The sequence below is a fragment of the Ascaphus truei genome, chromosome 9 (assembly GCF_040206685.1).
Source record: "Ascaphus truei isolate aAscTru1 chromosome 9, aAscTru1.hap1, whole genome shotgun sequence".
NCBI classification, from domain to species: domain Eukaryota; kingdom Metazoa; phylum Chordata; class Amphibia; order Anura; family Ascaphidae; genus Ascaphus; species Ascaphus truei.
The window spans coordinates 11,285,460-11,300,363 of record NC_134491.1 but is presented as its reverse complement, the minus strand read 5'-3'; the positions used below and the strand labels follow the sequence as shown (position 1 = coordinate 11,300,363).

Below are 14,904 nucleotides of genomic sequence, written 5' to 3'. Positions count from 1 at the left end.
GTGGAAGTCTCCATATTCTTGGATTAGAAGCCCTCCTTGCACAGACCACTGTGTCACACTGCCCGTTTTTGACTTACATCTTGTAAGTAGGCCACACATACGAACCAAGATTTACCACTGATTTAATTTAGAAGTTATCAAACTGTCTGCACTTAGATTGTATTTTGTTTTATTTCCCTTTCATGCTCCCCCTGGATTGCAAACGGATATCGACGAATTGTGGGACTAGTGGAACCAGTCCCTACCCGCTGGGTTTGAGCAGGGGGTTTTAATTCATTTTTCACGTTATTTATCACGTTTTCACTGCTATATATCATTTGATTTTAATATTATTCACTGTATAATATAAGTGAACACTAATAGAGTTAGCGCCTTTTTATCACTATCACACAGCACAGAGAAGAGGGGCAGACATTGGGTGAAAGGGGGGCCAAGGGGCAACAGTGGGAGACAAGGGTATGGCAGGGGGGACCAAGACGGAAGTGAGATTACAGGGTGCAGTGGAGGATGACAATGGGCGGAGAGTAAACAGAGGTGACAAGGGGAGGCAGTGGACTGATTGTCCTTATAGCTTGCTCTCCAGTCTCAACAGGGTGTACACGCACATTGCTTGAAAGACCACCAGGGGTCGCTGGTGTCTATAGGAGCTCAGTACATGAGAGGAGCTGGCTAAAGGACGCTCTGGCCTCTCCGCTCCCATCGCTCTATTGTCCCTGTGCAGCCTGCAGTGGGAGCCCCGGCCGGAGCTGCGCCCGTTTCCGTGTTCCGATTTCCCGGTAATTTCCCGATTTATTACTTTACGATACTTTATAAGGCTTTGCCGCCCACTCTGGCAGCGATAGGGTTAAACGAATCAGAGTCTCTGCATTAGTCTCTTGCATGTTATTGGGGACTTATGATCCGGTCACAGTATCTCTTGGTTTTCCCTTTTTATTTCCATCTAATAAGAGAATGGATCAGTTGTTATTAACATTAAGAAAGATAGCGGGTCCTGAGTATTTTCCGGGCGGAGGGGGGGTGGGTGTTAATAAGTAGTGTTTTGCTACAAGACACCTCGCAGCCAGTGTGCTTGGATATTTACTAAGCAGCGCCTTAAAACGCGTGCATGCGCTGGGAGAGCCCTTACATTAACGCGTGCATGCGCTGGGAGAGCCCTTACATTAACGCGTGCATGCGCTGGGAGAGCCCTTACATTAACGCGTGCATGCGCTGGGAGAGCCCTTACATTAACGCGAGTGGGCTGTGTGGTGTCTTATAGCACCGGAAGGGGCCTACTGGCAGAAGTCTGCTTAGTAAATATGGGCCAATGTGTCTTCTGGAAGGTGTCTCTTGGAATAACACTGATTGGAAAATATGGGCCTGTATGTTGATGAGTGACCCTTACAGTACATGTATTTGGACTGGTCCATTGGAATACAGTAACCTCATTATTTCTTATGTCATTTTAATTTGCAGACACACTAAATAGAGAGTTGTAGACTCGCTTGTTTAACGGTTATGGATTTTATTTGTTTTTGGATGAGCCTCTTTAAGTGTGCAATCAGATGAATATTATATACATTGTATACTATCTAAGCATTCGCACTTAGTCCTTTGGAAATTGTCATATGCTGTTATCACTGGTTAAAGGTACAGTCGCTGTTCTGCAGACAAGCATTGGTTCTCGGGAATAAATGTGCCAGTGTATGGATCAGTTGGGATGTCACTCCAGTGTCTGATCAGCTGAGGGTGACCATCCAAGTCAGGGTTTCAAATCTTGCAAGATTTTTGTAAAAGCCAAAGATTTCCATTCAGCTTCCTAGAAATAAAAAGGGACGTTTCAGCCAATATGGGCTTTTAACAATAACTTTGCTAAATTTGATCCTGTTATTTAGCGTGAATTTCACTCATTGAGAACCTGTCTAACCTTTTCACAGCCATAATTTTATAGACTTTGACATCTTATATTATAAGTTCAGAATTCTCCCATTAAAAATGTAATTTTGTTTTAGTGTAGCTCCCCAAAATTAGTTTGGCAGCTAATGAATAATAATTACATAGTAGTGCCGAACTATAACATAACACATTTTCTGCCTCCAGGGAATCAGTTGTATACTGCAGCCTCAGTGAATTGACTGTTTTGAATTTGAAAGTTTCATCATGAGCCGGCTACATCTAGAGTATGATTCCTATGCGATCGAGGAGCCCAGCGATGAGGAGCGTGCAGAGAGCAGGTACAGTGCGTGGAGCGTGAAATGGTCAAAGGTGGTAACTAAGGGCTGTTCTATACAGCGTGCGGCCGCGCGTTCCTATGCGAACGCGCGTGCACGTGCCGCATGCTTTTCATGCATATAGCGCCGGGAGCTGCAGGTTAGTGTGTGTATGTGTAAGTATATGTGTGTGTATGTGTGAGTGTATGTGTGTGTGCATGGGTTGTGTGAGTGAAAGTAAGTCCTAGATAGATTTTTTTTTTGTTTTTTTTAAGGAAAAAAAACCGTTTAATAAATATTTTTTTTTTGTTTCACAATCCTTGCATCCATACAAACACGCATACATACACACATATACACATATACATGCCTACATACACATACATGCATGTATACATACATTTGAGCGCAGGTAGTGGCGCGAAAAGATGAATTTCTTCGGCACGTTCTATAGTGCCGGGCGCGGAATTTTAGTTGGCTGACATTAGTCAGCCTTTCTATAGAAGGCCCGCGCGCGCACGGCAGGGAGAGGGGAGCCGACAGACAGACAGACAGACAGACAGACAGACAGACAGACATACATATGCTCATTCGCTCTAACTTTTTTTTTATTTTGCGTTCGTGCTCTGAAGCTTTTATGTTACAAGTTAAAGACTTTATTTTATGCCCTAGGTTAAAGCCCATATGTTTCTAATTTGATGCTTAATGATGCAGTACACATTTTAAAAAGTAATGTCACGCTGCTGGTGTTTTTTCGGGGGCGAAGGGGGTTTTTTGTAAAGCTTTTGCAATGTGGATAAATTATCATGGTTTTCTCTCCAAAGCTCTGAGGATGAATTGGATGTACTGTTACATGGAACCACTGAGCAGAAGCGCAAGCTCATTCGTGAATGTCTCACTGGAGAAAGTGAGTCCTCCAGTGATGATGACTTTGAAAAAGAGATGGCGAAGGAGCTGAGCTCCACCATGAAAACCATAGAGAGGCGTTGGCAGCCCTCTGACACAGGTATGTACTCTTGTTGTAAGGGAATCTTTGTATGTTGGCAAATGCTCAACACCAGTGCAAGTTCTCCAGTAGGTTGGGAGGGGTAACAAGGGCTTTTTTTTTTGCTTTGTATGCTGGAAAGCTAGCCCCAAATACTTTAAATATTGAAGACCTGGGTTATGTATTATGCTTACTCTGTGGTCGTGTTAATAGTGATTAAAGGAACATTGAGATTGGTAGCAAGAATTTTTTTTTGGTTTTGACCTAATTCTGGAATTTGCAAACATATTAAGGGAGCAAAACATGAACACATTCCTAGTGTAATGTTCTCTATCTAAAGGTAACTTACACTTTTTATCAAAGATAATGACTCAAATCATGTTACAGGTGTGTCCTAACCTATGTTCTGCTGAGCTATGATAGAAAGCTATCTGCTACTACTCGGCCCGATTTGGTGCTCTGAGTTCTCCATTGATGAGATTTATTTGCTTGCACTTTCATATCACAACCATTATTTGTGTGATGCATATGTATAAATTGACTTTGCGCAAATGAGACACGTAGAAATGTAATAGCGAAAGAACGATTAGAAAGGAACTGCACACAATGGATAATGCAAAGTATACTATTAGTACTGCAAAAAGAATTCACTTAAGTGATGTAAAGTTAATAGTCCCTTAGGAAACCTATTGAAGAATCACGCATTTATAGAGAGAACTCCAAAGCTTAATTTAAAAACCCGTTATCAAGGGTATAAAATACATGAATGTCAGAACAGATACATAAAAGGTGACATTGTGTAACTAACCAATCGTTATCAATCATCTATCTAATGGTGCATTATTAGCTCATCCCTGACACTTGTGAGGCAAGATCAGTCCACACTATTAGAAATATTTATGGGAGTCTACTGAAGACATCATGTAAACCTTTCTGTTTGCTCCTATTTTGTGTATAGTTGCATCTTCCAGCGGTGGCGACCAATCAACAGAGAGCAGCAAACCACTGTATTATGACGATATATATTTTGACTCGGACTCTGAAGATGAAAGCAACCATGGTAGGTGCATTTTTTTTTTTAAATCAACCTTGTAGGTGCTGGATGGTATGTGGTATGTGGTATGTGGTATCATGTAAACAGGGCTTTCCATTGCTCTCATATTTAAATGTATTGTCATTGTCTGATGCAATTAAAGGTTTATTCTGTGGTAGCCTATGCGGAAGGAACCTATGTATACAGAAAGGAGATAAAATACTAGCATTGATATCCGTTACCAGCATTGGTTGCAACAACTTCAGAATAAAACCTAACATGTAATGAGCATGTCTGAGTTGAATTTGCTTTTTGATTTTCGATTGCAAACATTTTACTTTGGTGCCATTAATAAACTTAATAAAAACTTAATAAAAACCTTGAACGTCACATGTAGAACTTAGTGCTAAGTACTATTTTCAGCAGCTTTGCACCGGTCTACGACAATTTTACGCTGCCTCTTCACCACAGGGACATTTGGCCGCTGCAAGTAATGTCTTCTAGTCGTAATAACCTTAACCCCTTACCCATATAACTGTAACCTTAAGTACTCCTTAATCTCTAATCCTAGTGTTTATCAACAACCTCCGGGTTAAAGCAGCCAGCGGCTAAACAGCCGCCAAGTGTCCCACGGCGGCCTCTGAACATCTGTGGCAAAATGGCCGCATCCAATAGGCCCATTCCGGCTCTGCGCCATCTATTTTGCTAGATCCTGGTCCATTCAGGTGTAATTTGTCAGTAGAATCTCTCCAAATGTATTATTACAGGGTAACTTTTATGGAGCATCGAAATTCACTTACAAATGCACAATTTAATGGTGTATATATAGTCAGAAATCGCTCACCTTGTTATTAGTGCTGATAAAATAATGAGTTGGTATTGCTGTAGTTGTTACAGGCATGTCCAGGATCCGAGAGGGGGAGTTACTAAAAGAAGAGGGCAATGTTGTGGGAAAATGTTGACGCTACTGTTAAATGAGCAGTTGTTGGATTAAGTCCGTATGTGTTGAGAGCTATTGTTCATGTCCCTGCACTCTGCTTTCTTATTACACAGTTAATTTCCCGGCCTGCACCTTTCACTGTATTTGCCTCAATTATATTGTTTTAGGTTGTTCTACTATTTTTTTTAGATTACTCCTTCAGTGTTTCCTTTGCTTGGTTCGTTCTTCTTTCTTTACCACTTTAAATAGGTTGCCTACTTTGTTCTGTTGTACAATACCTGTTTTTTGCCCAATATCTCTATTCCTTGTGAATGAATAAATTAATTTGCTGTTTACTATTCATACTTGCGAAATATACTAAATGTTTTCTGCCGACCTCTCTCCTTCGCTCATATTCGCTCATCAATGCCTTGTAATTGGGCTTTTCCTACCATCGGTGATGTCATATGCCTCTCCTTGGTCTTGCATTTATTGCAGCTGAGCATACAAACAAGGATAGACGTAAGCAGAAGCGCCTTGTCCTGAACGATGATGACCTTCTGTACGATCCGAAGCAAGATGACCGAGACCAGGAGTGGGTGGATGCTCAGAGAAGGGGGTATGTATCTGATGTTGGTCTTTTTGCCTTGGGATGCATAGAGAGAGCCCATTTTATACAGGGCAGGATTGTTCAAGAGATGAAGATGAAAACCCCTTCCGTTCACTGAACCATCAGGACTTGACTGCTTCGACAGGTTGCACCACTACTGAAACTAAATAACTCATGATGTTGGCACAGAACTAAAGCTAGCTAGTTACAAGGTATCGCATATTTTCCTTTCATTGATCCTATAAGGGAAATGAAGACTGTCCTACAGTTATGAATGACATTTCTTATTTTAAAAGAAGCAATACTATAACCAACCCCAAAAGAACATTAGAATGGAATTTCCCCAAGTAAGCTGGTTTCCAAAACGGTTTAAAACAGGTTACGTTGAGTAAAAAAGAAAAATGCAAAAACCTTTCTCTGTACAAAGTACTGTAAAGATATAATCAAGTGTCACGTTACACTTTTTTCTAACATTGGTTCTCAAGTTTAAGGCCAAAAACACAATAATAAATACCATGAAATATATCAAATGTAATACTTTTACCTAAACAAGAGCATGCTGCAGTGATTTCTGTGATGTAGTGATCAAGACATGAAATACAGCCCATTTATTTGAATGGGTCTTGCTTGGTACATTTCAGACAAAATGCTCCTGGTGAAAAGGTAGTCTTTGCCTAGCTTTGTACTCCGTAAGGGAGGATGTGTGTGTGTGTGTGTGTGTGTGTGTGTGTGTGTGTGTGTGTGTGTGTGTGTGTGTGTGTGTATATATGTATATGTGTTGCAACATGACATCAAGGGACAGCACGCAGGTAAGTAAATCATACATTTTCTATATTTGATTGAAGACACAAAAACTGACGTTTCGGTCCCCCAGTGGGACCTTTCTCAAGGTGGTGCCCCACTGGGGGACCGAAACGTCGGTTTTTGTGTCTTCTATCAAATATAGAAAATGTATGATTTACTTACCTGCGTGCTGTCCCTTGATGTCGTGTTGCAACATCTATCCTATCTATCCGGAATGAAGAGCAAGTAACATAAATGTGAGCTACAATAGAAAAGGCCAGAACACTACCTGAAGCTAAAAACCTTTATATTGAGGAGCAAGCCCCTAAACTAAATGGAAAAAAGACATGATGTCCTATCAACGTTTCATGACCACATTGAATGACTGGAACTGGCTTGGGAAAGTGACACACACCATACAGTGTTTAAACTTTAAATATCGCTGTTCGATTTTTCCATTATTTACTCCCTTGACCTGTCTGAGACTCTGAGCGTAAGTCTTGGAACATTTTCAGTATCATCGGAGTTCACGGCTTTGTGATTTTAAGGCGGTAATGCGTGTTTTTTGCTACAAAAAAAACATACAACACAGGTTGTGTCATTTTGACTATCACTTTGTCAGTGTATGAATGTAGTCCAGCTGCCCTTCCCCGGAGCTGCAGGGGAAAAATAAACATGTTTCTGGGGAAGAGGGCAGCTGCTCGTGGCTGCTTTCCGCACAGCCGGGGCTTGGTTCGCCCGGTGATTCCTGACTGGGGAAAGTAAGACTCTACATCTGTTTCAGTGTGCTTTGGTACACGTTTTTCCACTTGTTTTGGGAACTAGCTATAGGAGTTGGTGTAGGATATATTCAGAGCAGTATTATAATAAATGTATTAAGATTTGCACCTATAACTTGTGGTCCTTTCTATTAGTGTCAAATCCACCATGTCTAAGGGGGTGTTAACCTTTTTTGCTCCTAAAGAGATCTGAACGAAATGCAAGAAGTAAGATTAACTAGATGTGTACATTTGTCGCTGGTGCAAAGTGATGCAGATGAAAAATATTGCTACATTTTGGAGCTAATTGCAGCAACTAGACACACACCTACCTGTGTTTCATGCTATTTGGTTTGCTTTTTGAAGGCTCTCTGACCCGGTAACGTAACATCACATCAAAGACAGAGATACAGCAGTCTCATAAAACACAGGTTTTAGCAAGTAAATTGGATCACTATAACCTAAGCAAGCCAACAGAAGATTTCATTGATTACCCCAACTTTGGGACCAGAGATCCAAAACATGGACTCTGCTGGTAATCCTAAAATACTAAGGCAGGGATGAAAATGTTCTGGGCGCTTGATTGCCCTGTTGCCAAAAATGTGATATCTGGTGCCCATGCCTCACGCAGTGCTGACTGATCAGAGTGTCACTGGTGTGACCGGTAACAGGCCACTCAATCGTGCTTTGTGAGTGCAAAGTATAATCGGTCACAGTGGTGACTGGTCATTCAGCAATGCACCGCTCACTCTGACGCGGGGGAAGTGAGGAGAGCAAGTTTCCTCAAGGATTTCAGTTTCTCCTTAAGTGTTTTCTCTATTTGTGTGGCCATACATGCACAATGAAATTACTTGGACCACTAGTTTAGTATGATCACTATTTTGCTCCATGTGGACACCTTTCTAAATAACAAACTGGGTCTCAATGCAAGTGTTTGAGTTAAATAAAAGTAAAAACAAAGTACTGGTAGGTGTTTTAAGTTTAAATTCATTAACATTTCGAACATGATGAATTGTGTATTCTAAAGCGCCATTTTGCCATGATAAATGCTATCTTAGGTTACGGCCCCCGTCCTCCCTGCTGCACACTCGCCTGGCGGCATGGCTGAGAGACTACAGCTGCGATCGGCGGTCTGTAGGGGAGATCTAGGGAGAGCGTGGGGGCATGGCCATTATGGGGCATATCTGCCCTGCCATTGGCTGCGCTTGGCCACATGATCGCGGCATGGGAAGACAACATTCTTGTCTTCCCTGCCAGCGTACGCGTCACAGCGCTTTGCGCGCCCACGCACACACAGCCACTGGGGCCTGCCCCATAGAGGGATGTGCTATGGTGTGTAGCGCGTGCCACCGGGGAGTCAGCCATAATGTTCAGTTTAAATTGCTCACCTTTTTATTGTACAATTTCTCCCATTGTAGGTACAGGAACATCAGGAAACAGAAACAAACTCACCCCCAGAATGCTAAGTCGCAAACGTTGCCCAGCAGTGACGCTGTTTTGAACTGCCCAGCCTGTATGACAACGCTGTGTTTAGATTGCCAAAGGTCAGTATATCCCTTATTCTATGATTTTGTATTTCATTTTTACATGGTGACTTCAGCTTGTGGCCTGTGCAACAAATCTGGTCGCATAAAAACGTTGAATGGCCCTTGGACTATCTGCCCCTGATCTAGCCCTGCTCATTTTATCTGCAGTTGCTCAGGCAACTCAGTGCATTTTTGCACACAAACTCTTGTGAATGGTTATTTAATACAGGTAGCTCTTTCTATGAACTTGTTCCACATCACCAACACAAGTACAGCTAAAGTATCTGTTCAGTCACTAGATTGTGTTAGTTTTGGGGAAAAAAACAGGCCAGTGTATTTGTTTTAATATGAGCTCTGAATTAATTGAGTTATTTTTCTTCACTAGCTATAGCTTGCTTTTCTACAATGAAAGTGTGGCAGTACACATGAAAGTGAGAGTAATATTTTTGTTCATTAAAAAATAATTTGATTTTAAGCATTTTGTTAGGAATGTGTAAAAAAAAATTGGGAACAGTCACCATGTTGTCATAGGAAGTTCGAGTTTATTATAGAAATCCATGTGATTTCAAGTCTCCCTTGATGACCAGAAGATACTATGTTTGCAATGTAAATAAATGATCAAACATACCGGTAGATGATTAACACTGGTGATCACCATTGCTAAGGAAACATTCACATTAAAATCACACTTCTTTTAAAACCTTCCTTCCTGCTATTGCCATTATAATTAGGGTGACCAGATGTCCCAGCTGCCCGACATTCTTTAAAATGTCCCGTTTTTTTTTTTATGACTGTCCGGGTTTTGACCATCGGAGCAGTGGGGCAGCAGAGCGAGAATGCTGGCAGGGGGGAGAGCAGAGGCCGGGGCTGACTGCAGCTGCAGAGGGTGGGGGCGGGGTTAGCTTCAGCAGAGCCCCAGCAGTGAGACCCAGAAGCGAGTCAGGTGAAAGCTTCTGGTGTCTGCTGCCAGGGCTCAAGATGCCTTACACCTTCCCACCCTCCACCCCATCCCCCCCCCCCCCCCACCACCTCACGCTCTACAGTGACAGGTTGGGTAAAGAATGGGGAGACACACACAGAGCATGGGGGGGAAGAGAGACGCACACAAACACACAGCTAGCGAATGGTGCGAGAGACACACGCACACAGCCAGCGAATGGGGCGAGAGACACACGCACACAGCCAGCGAATGGGGCGAGAGACACACGCGCACAGCCAGCGAATGGGGCGAGAGACACACGCGCACAGCCAGCGAATGGGGCGAGAGACACACGCGCACAGCCAGCGAATGGGGCGAGAGACACACGCACACAGCCAGCGAATGGAGCAAGAGACACACGCACACAGCCAGCGAATGGGGTGAAAGAGACGGAATGGGAAGGGTGGAGCGAGAATACGGGGTATGTGTGAGAGGGGGGGGGGGGGGGGGGGCGGAGAAACATAAAGGAGAAGGGGCGCAGTTGGTGATTTGTTTTATAAATATTTTTTTAGTGTGTCCCAGTTTTTACTTTTGTAAATCTGCTCACCCTATATATAATCCCTCTCATAGGCCAAGTCATAAATGACGACATCCCAGGAAGTAAATGGTCCATTACTTGGTGTGATTTAATTTATAAATAAAATATACATTTTGTCCTATCTTGATATGCTAAACAAACACTGCATTTATTACCTGACATGAAAACATTCAGATTGCAGTTTTACTTGGTATGCAACAATCATTAAAAGCCACGGCCACCCCATGTAACATATGGAATTCAAAGCACGCCATGCAACACCTCCACCATGTCAAAGAGCCCTTGCATCATTTAAGTTGTTTAAAATATTTTGTCATAAAAGCTTAGCTCCGGAAAGCAGAACAGCAGATACGCTTGATTGTATAGAACCTAGTGATTTGCTCATGTGAGCACAATAATCTGTTCTGTAGTTATGGTGATCAATACTGCCTTTTATAAACTGTTTTTAAAAATCCCTTATTTAGGAAGACTTGTTTTACATCTCTTTGAGGGGTCTAAGTGACATTACTAGGAGCATATGGAAGTCTATCTCCTTCTTTTAGTGAATCTCATTAGTTCGAAGTAGCTGCTACTAATGAAAGAATGACTTAGGAGTAGTTAGGGGTGTCCTCCATCAGCGCATCTATGGAATAACTGTAGCATTTTTTCCTCGGCAAGGTACAAGCCCATAAGGAAAGAGACCGTTCTATATTTAAAATAGCTTTTACATTTGTAAATTTAATATTAACATTGTACAGAATGTGCTACATGGCTTACTGCTATCGCAAATACATTTCCACCAAGAAACATATGTAGTAACACTTTTTACCACACTTTTTTTTAGCTTGTGATGTCACACTACACATGATATTATGTAACCCCTCTGACAAGTTGAGTTCATCTAATTCATATAGGAGCCCCATTCGTGCATGCTGCAAAGACATTAGATGTGTACTTTGAGGATAGGGAGGGCAGATATTCAATAAGGAGATGTTTATATTCGTGCTCAAATACACAATCTCATCCATTCCTTCACAGGCACGAGTCATACAAGACCCAGTACCGAGCCATGTTTGTTATAAACTGCTCTGTCAACAAGGAAGAGGTACTCCGATTCCCAGATCAACCTCCAACAAAGAACAGACGAGAGCGCAAGAAGATGAAGCTTTCTCCAACTGAAATAGCATCAGCAACACGGAACAAGGAAGCCGAGATGTACCACCCAGTAAAATGCAACGAGTGTTTCACAGAAGTGGCCGTTTATGACAAAGATGAAGTTTACCATTTCTTTAACGTTCTTGCCAGCCACTGCTAGGGCAGAGAGCTGGTGGACAAATATTCTTTATAAGGGTAACACTTTCCCCACATTCATCTCCAGTGTACAAACCAATTTTGATCCCCATGGACCTTTTCGCTAAAACCTTTTCAAGTGAGGAACAGACCTGCTCGTCTCTCAGATTTTGTTTTAAAAAAAGAAAAGAAAAATGAAGGCTAGTTTCTTTTACACTTTTAACTTCTGCCATGCGAGTAGAGCAACAAATCAGTTTTCTATTTGCGAATGGTTCATATTCTAAAGTTGTGAGTGGAAATGGAAGGAGCAAAGCAAGCCGTGTTTTTTGTTTTCTTAATATTTTAATATAGGTTTGAAGCAGGGGGTTGCTGGAACTGAACCCCATTGATTTCAGCTCTGGGGACCCTCTGCTTCTGGAGATACTTACCTCTGAAGGGGGCGCCAGCATCTTATGCAGTTTTCAGCTTCCTTGGCAAATAGCACCGGGTGACGTCACAGCTTCCTATCGGTCCGCAGAGCCCTGTAGCTTTGAAAAGCAGCCATATATATCTCTGGTAGCAGGGGGTGCCCAGAGCTGAAACAAATGGGGTTCAGCTCCGGAGACCCCCTGCTTCAAACCTGTATTAAAGAAATGTAAAAAAGGCAATCCATACTGTTTATTTAAGAGTGTTTGAAACACCCGGTTCACTTTGATTGTGCTATTTGGGGAATCATTAACATACATAATGCAGTTTTTATCGGGTTGAAACCAGAAACAACCAACATGTTCTAGGGACCGTTTTCAGGCCTTTCCTGGTTTCTTTCCATTTTTTTATAGTTTCTCATTTTTGGAGCAGTGTTAAATTTCAAAGCAATCTTTCTAAATTTAAAGAACTGCACAGCGATAGAATTGGCTTTAAAACAAATCACATCTGCAGCACAGTAATCAAATCCAGAAATACCAGAATGAAAAGTAAAATAGTCTGATCTAGTTCTATTAACTTTTAAGGGGCCAGAAAGTTGGGGCGAATTGCTACACGCCTCCTACACTGCAACCACTCTTGTGTAGCGATCACATGATCATGAGCTTCCCACTGACATTAGGAACAGAAGAGGAAGCCATTCTTCCATTCTGATTGCTATTAAATCGTTCAGGTCGCTGGAAACAAAACATTACCCCTAAAAAATAGCAAAAAAAATAAAGTTATGACGTCCTCTGCATATTATAAGGGCCACCATTGTGCCAGCCCTAACCTGTAGTGGATGTCATAAGTGGGAAACCTAAAAATGAATGGTCAGCCGGGTCCTTGGATTTTTGCACTCTTTCGACTAGGTGGCTACATAGTGCAAGCGGTTACATAGTACTATTCTTTGTTGCAGATAGCATGAAGTAGCAGTTTTCATGTTTGGGAATAAGACATCCATACTTGCGCTGGTTACCTATGTAGCGCAGACGATCCTTGTATTGCGTGTGCAGATAATTCATTGGGTTCTAATCGGTTTAGGGAGAATCCTTCATGTGCGCCTCTTCTGAAGTAAATAACCCCAAGCAAACTGTATGGTTTAATATCTGCTTGTAAAATTTGCAATAAAACAAATCGGTTTGCATGCACTTTTGTTTTTGTTTGTTTTTTGTTGAATTTTTCAATGCCGTTTTATTTAAGGCTGGTGTGTGTTTGAAATGTTTATGAAGATACCTCGTTCTCGCTCTGGATTTGTGTTTACATGTAGCTTTTGTCAGGGAGTTTACAGAAACACTCGCCGTCATGAACGGATACATTAGTTCTACTTTTACGCTACTCCTTTTATGTTTTGCCATTGGTAAAGTTATATTTATCTTGGCACAATCTTCCAGCAGTGACTCAAAACACCTGAATTGGGATAGTAAGTTATTCTCACTTTGGGATAGATAAATGAAAATAAAGTAGCTGTGAGCTAGTATTATCTGCCGTTCACTTGAGACAGGCATGAGGATATAGGTATAATAGTGGCGTTGCGGTTGCTTTTGTAATGGTGCTGGGATGATAGAAGGTGGAAATGCATGTCATTTTTAACATGTTTAGTTTGTGAAAGTATATAGGACGGGTCTGCAACCTTTCAAGGAAGAGCCATTTTCTAAAAAAAAAAAAATCTTTGTCCAAAATATTCAGAGTTGCAACACATGGATGAATATAACACCCCACAACATATACATACAGTATACTGTACATACTTTAATAGGAAATGGAAATATTACTGTATGCTCATTTGCATGTCTTAGGTCTGCAACCCCGCTTTTCACCACACAGCACTTCCAATGCAGCAAGGGATTCTGAGAAATGACATGCAAATGAGCACACAGTGCCACCTTTTGCTTCAAAACCATAAACATGGTTCCCTATAGGCTTAAGCTTGCTGCATGGTCACAGCTTTGAGCACAGCCAGGGTTACGATGCATAGCCAGTGAACCCACCCACAGACAGCTGTTTCGACCTTAATGGGTCTCCTCAGTGTGGGGTTGGTTATACTGGCTATGCAAAAATGAAGCAGGGATCAGTTTTACCATACTCGGTTAAGTTATGGTAAATTCTGTATAAGCAGTAACATACAATTATTGAATCAGAATTAAAGCTGCAGTTCAGTCAATATCCTGCATGTGTGTTTTTTTTAATAAATCAGTTCTGTAGTAAGAAAAAATACTTTTTGCATTTTCTGTTTTTAAAAAAACAACTTTGAAAGACAAATTTTCTTGTATTCTATTTTAACAGCCATTTGCTAAGGCACTGCCCCTTCATGTCCTGTCACAAGCCCTGGCACACCCCTTTGTCAGCCCTGCCCTCCCTCTAGCACACGTCAGTGCAGGAGTGCTCATGAATATTCATGAGCTTCCACTGAGAGACAGAGCAGAAAAAAACAGATCCCTTCACTAATTATGTCACCAGATTTTGCAGATCAATACATGGAGAACGAATTGACCTGCAGCTATACAGCTCTTTAGGTAATTAGAGATTGCACACAAGAAAATATTGATGTAAAAAAATAAATTAAAAAAAAAAAGAAAGAACTGCAGCTTTAAGGAAAAGAAAAAATGTGGGGGAATAAAATACATCAGTCCCCTTATTTTGTTTTTCTGTGCAAAACAGTTTGTCATTTTCAAATACACAATACATATGTACAAACTACCCCCCCAAACAAACATACTCCCCCCCCCAAATACAAACACACTAATAGCCCCACAAATACACACACTACTAGCCCCCCCTTCCCAAATACACAAACATACACATCCCAATTACACACACTCCACCCACCCCCAAATATACACACATACACAAACTTACCTCACCTCTCCTGGG

General features: G+C 41.6%; 1 protein-coding gene across 1 annotated transcript; it reads left to right on the top strand.

The window, feature by feature from the left end:
* Positions 1 to 629: 629 nt before the first annotated feature.
* On the top strand, positions 630 to 13,181 carry EAPP (E2F associated phosphoprotein). Its single transcript, XM_075613326.1, has 7 exons — positions 630 to 776; positions 2,080 to 2,213; positions 3,014 to 3,195; positions 4,133 to 4,234; positions 5,625 to 5,745; positions 8,696 to 8,821; positions 11,338 to 13,181. The coding sequence occupies exons 2-7, from the start codon at positions 2,140 to 2,142 to the stop codon at positions 11,612 to 11,614; spliced, it is 882 nt and encodes a 293-aa protein (XP_075469441.1). The 5' UTR covers positions 630 to 776; positions 2,080 to 2,139; the 3' UTR covers positions 11,615 to 13,181.
* The last annotated feature ends 1,723 nt before the right edge of the window (positions 13,182 to 14,904 follow it).

What these genes read in the sequence shown, in the direction of transcription:
- EAPP (XM_075613326.1), top strand. Translation starts at nt 2,140, where the DNA reads ATGAGCCGGCTACATCTAGAGTATGATTCCTATGCGATCGAGGAGCCC. An exon ending in TGAAGATGAAAGCAACCATG is followed by an intron (nt 4,235 to 5,624) that starts GTAGGTGCATTT and finishes CATTTATTGCAG; the next exon opens with CTGAGCATACAAACAAGGAT. An exon ending in GTGGATGCTCAGAGAAGGGG is followed by an intron (nt 5,746 to 8,695) that starts GTATGTATCTGA and finishes CTCCCATTGTAG; the next exon opens with GTACAGGAACATCAGGAAAC.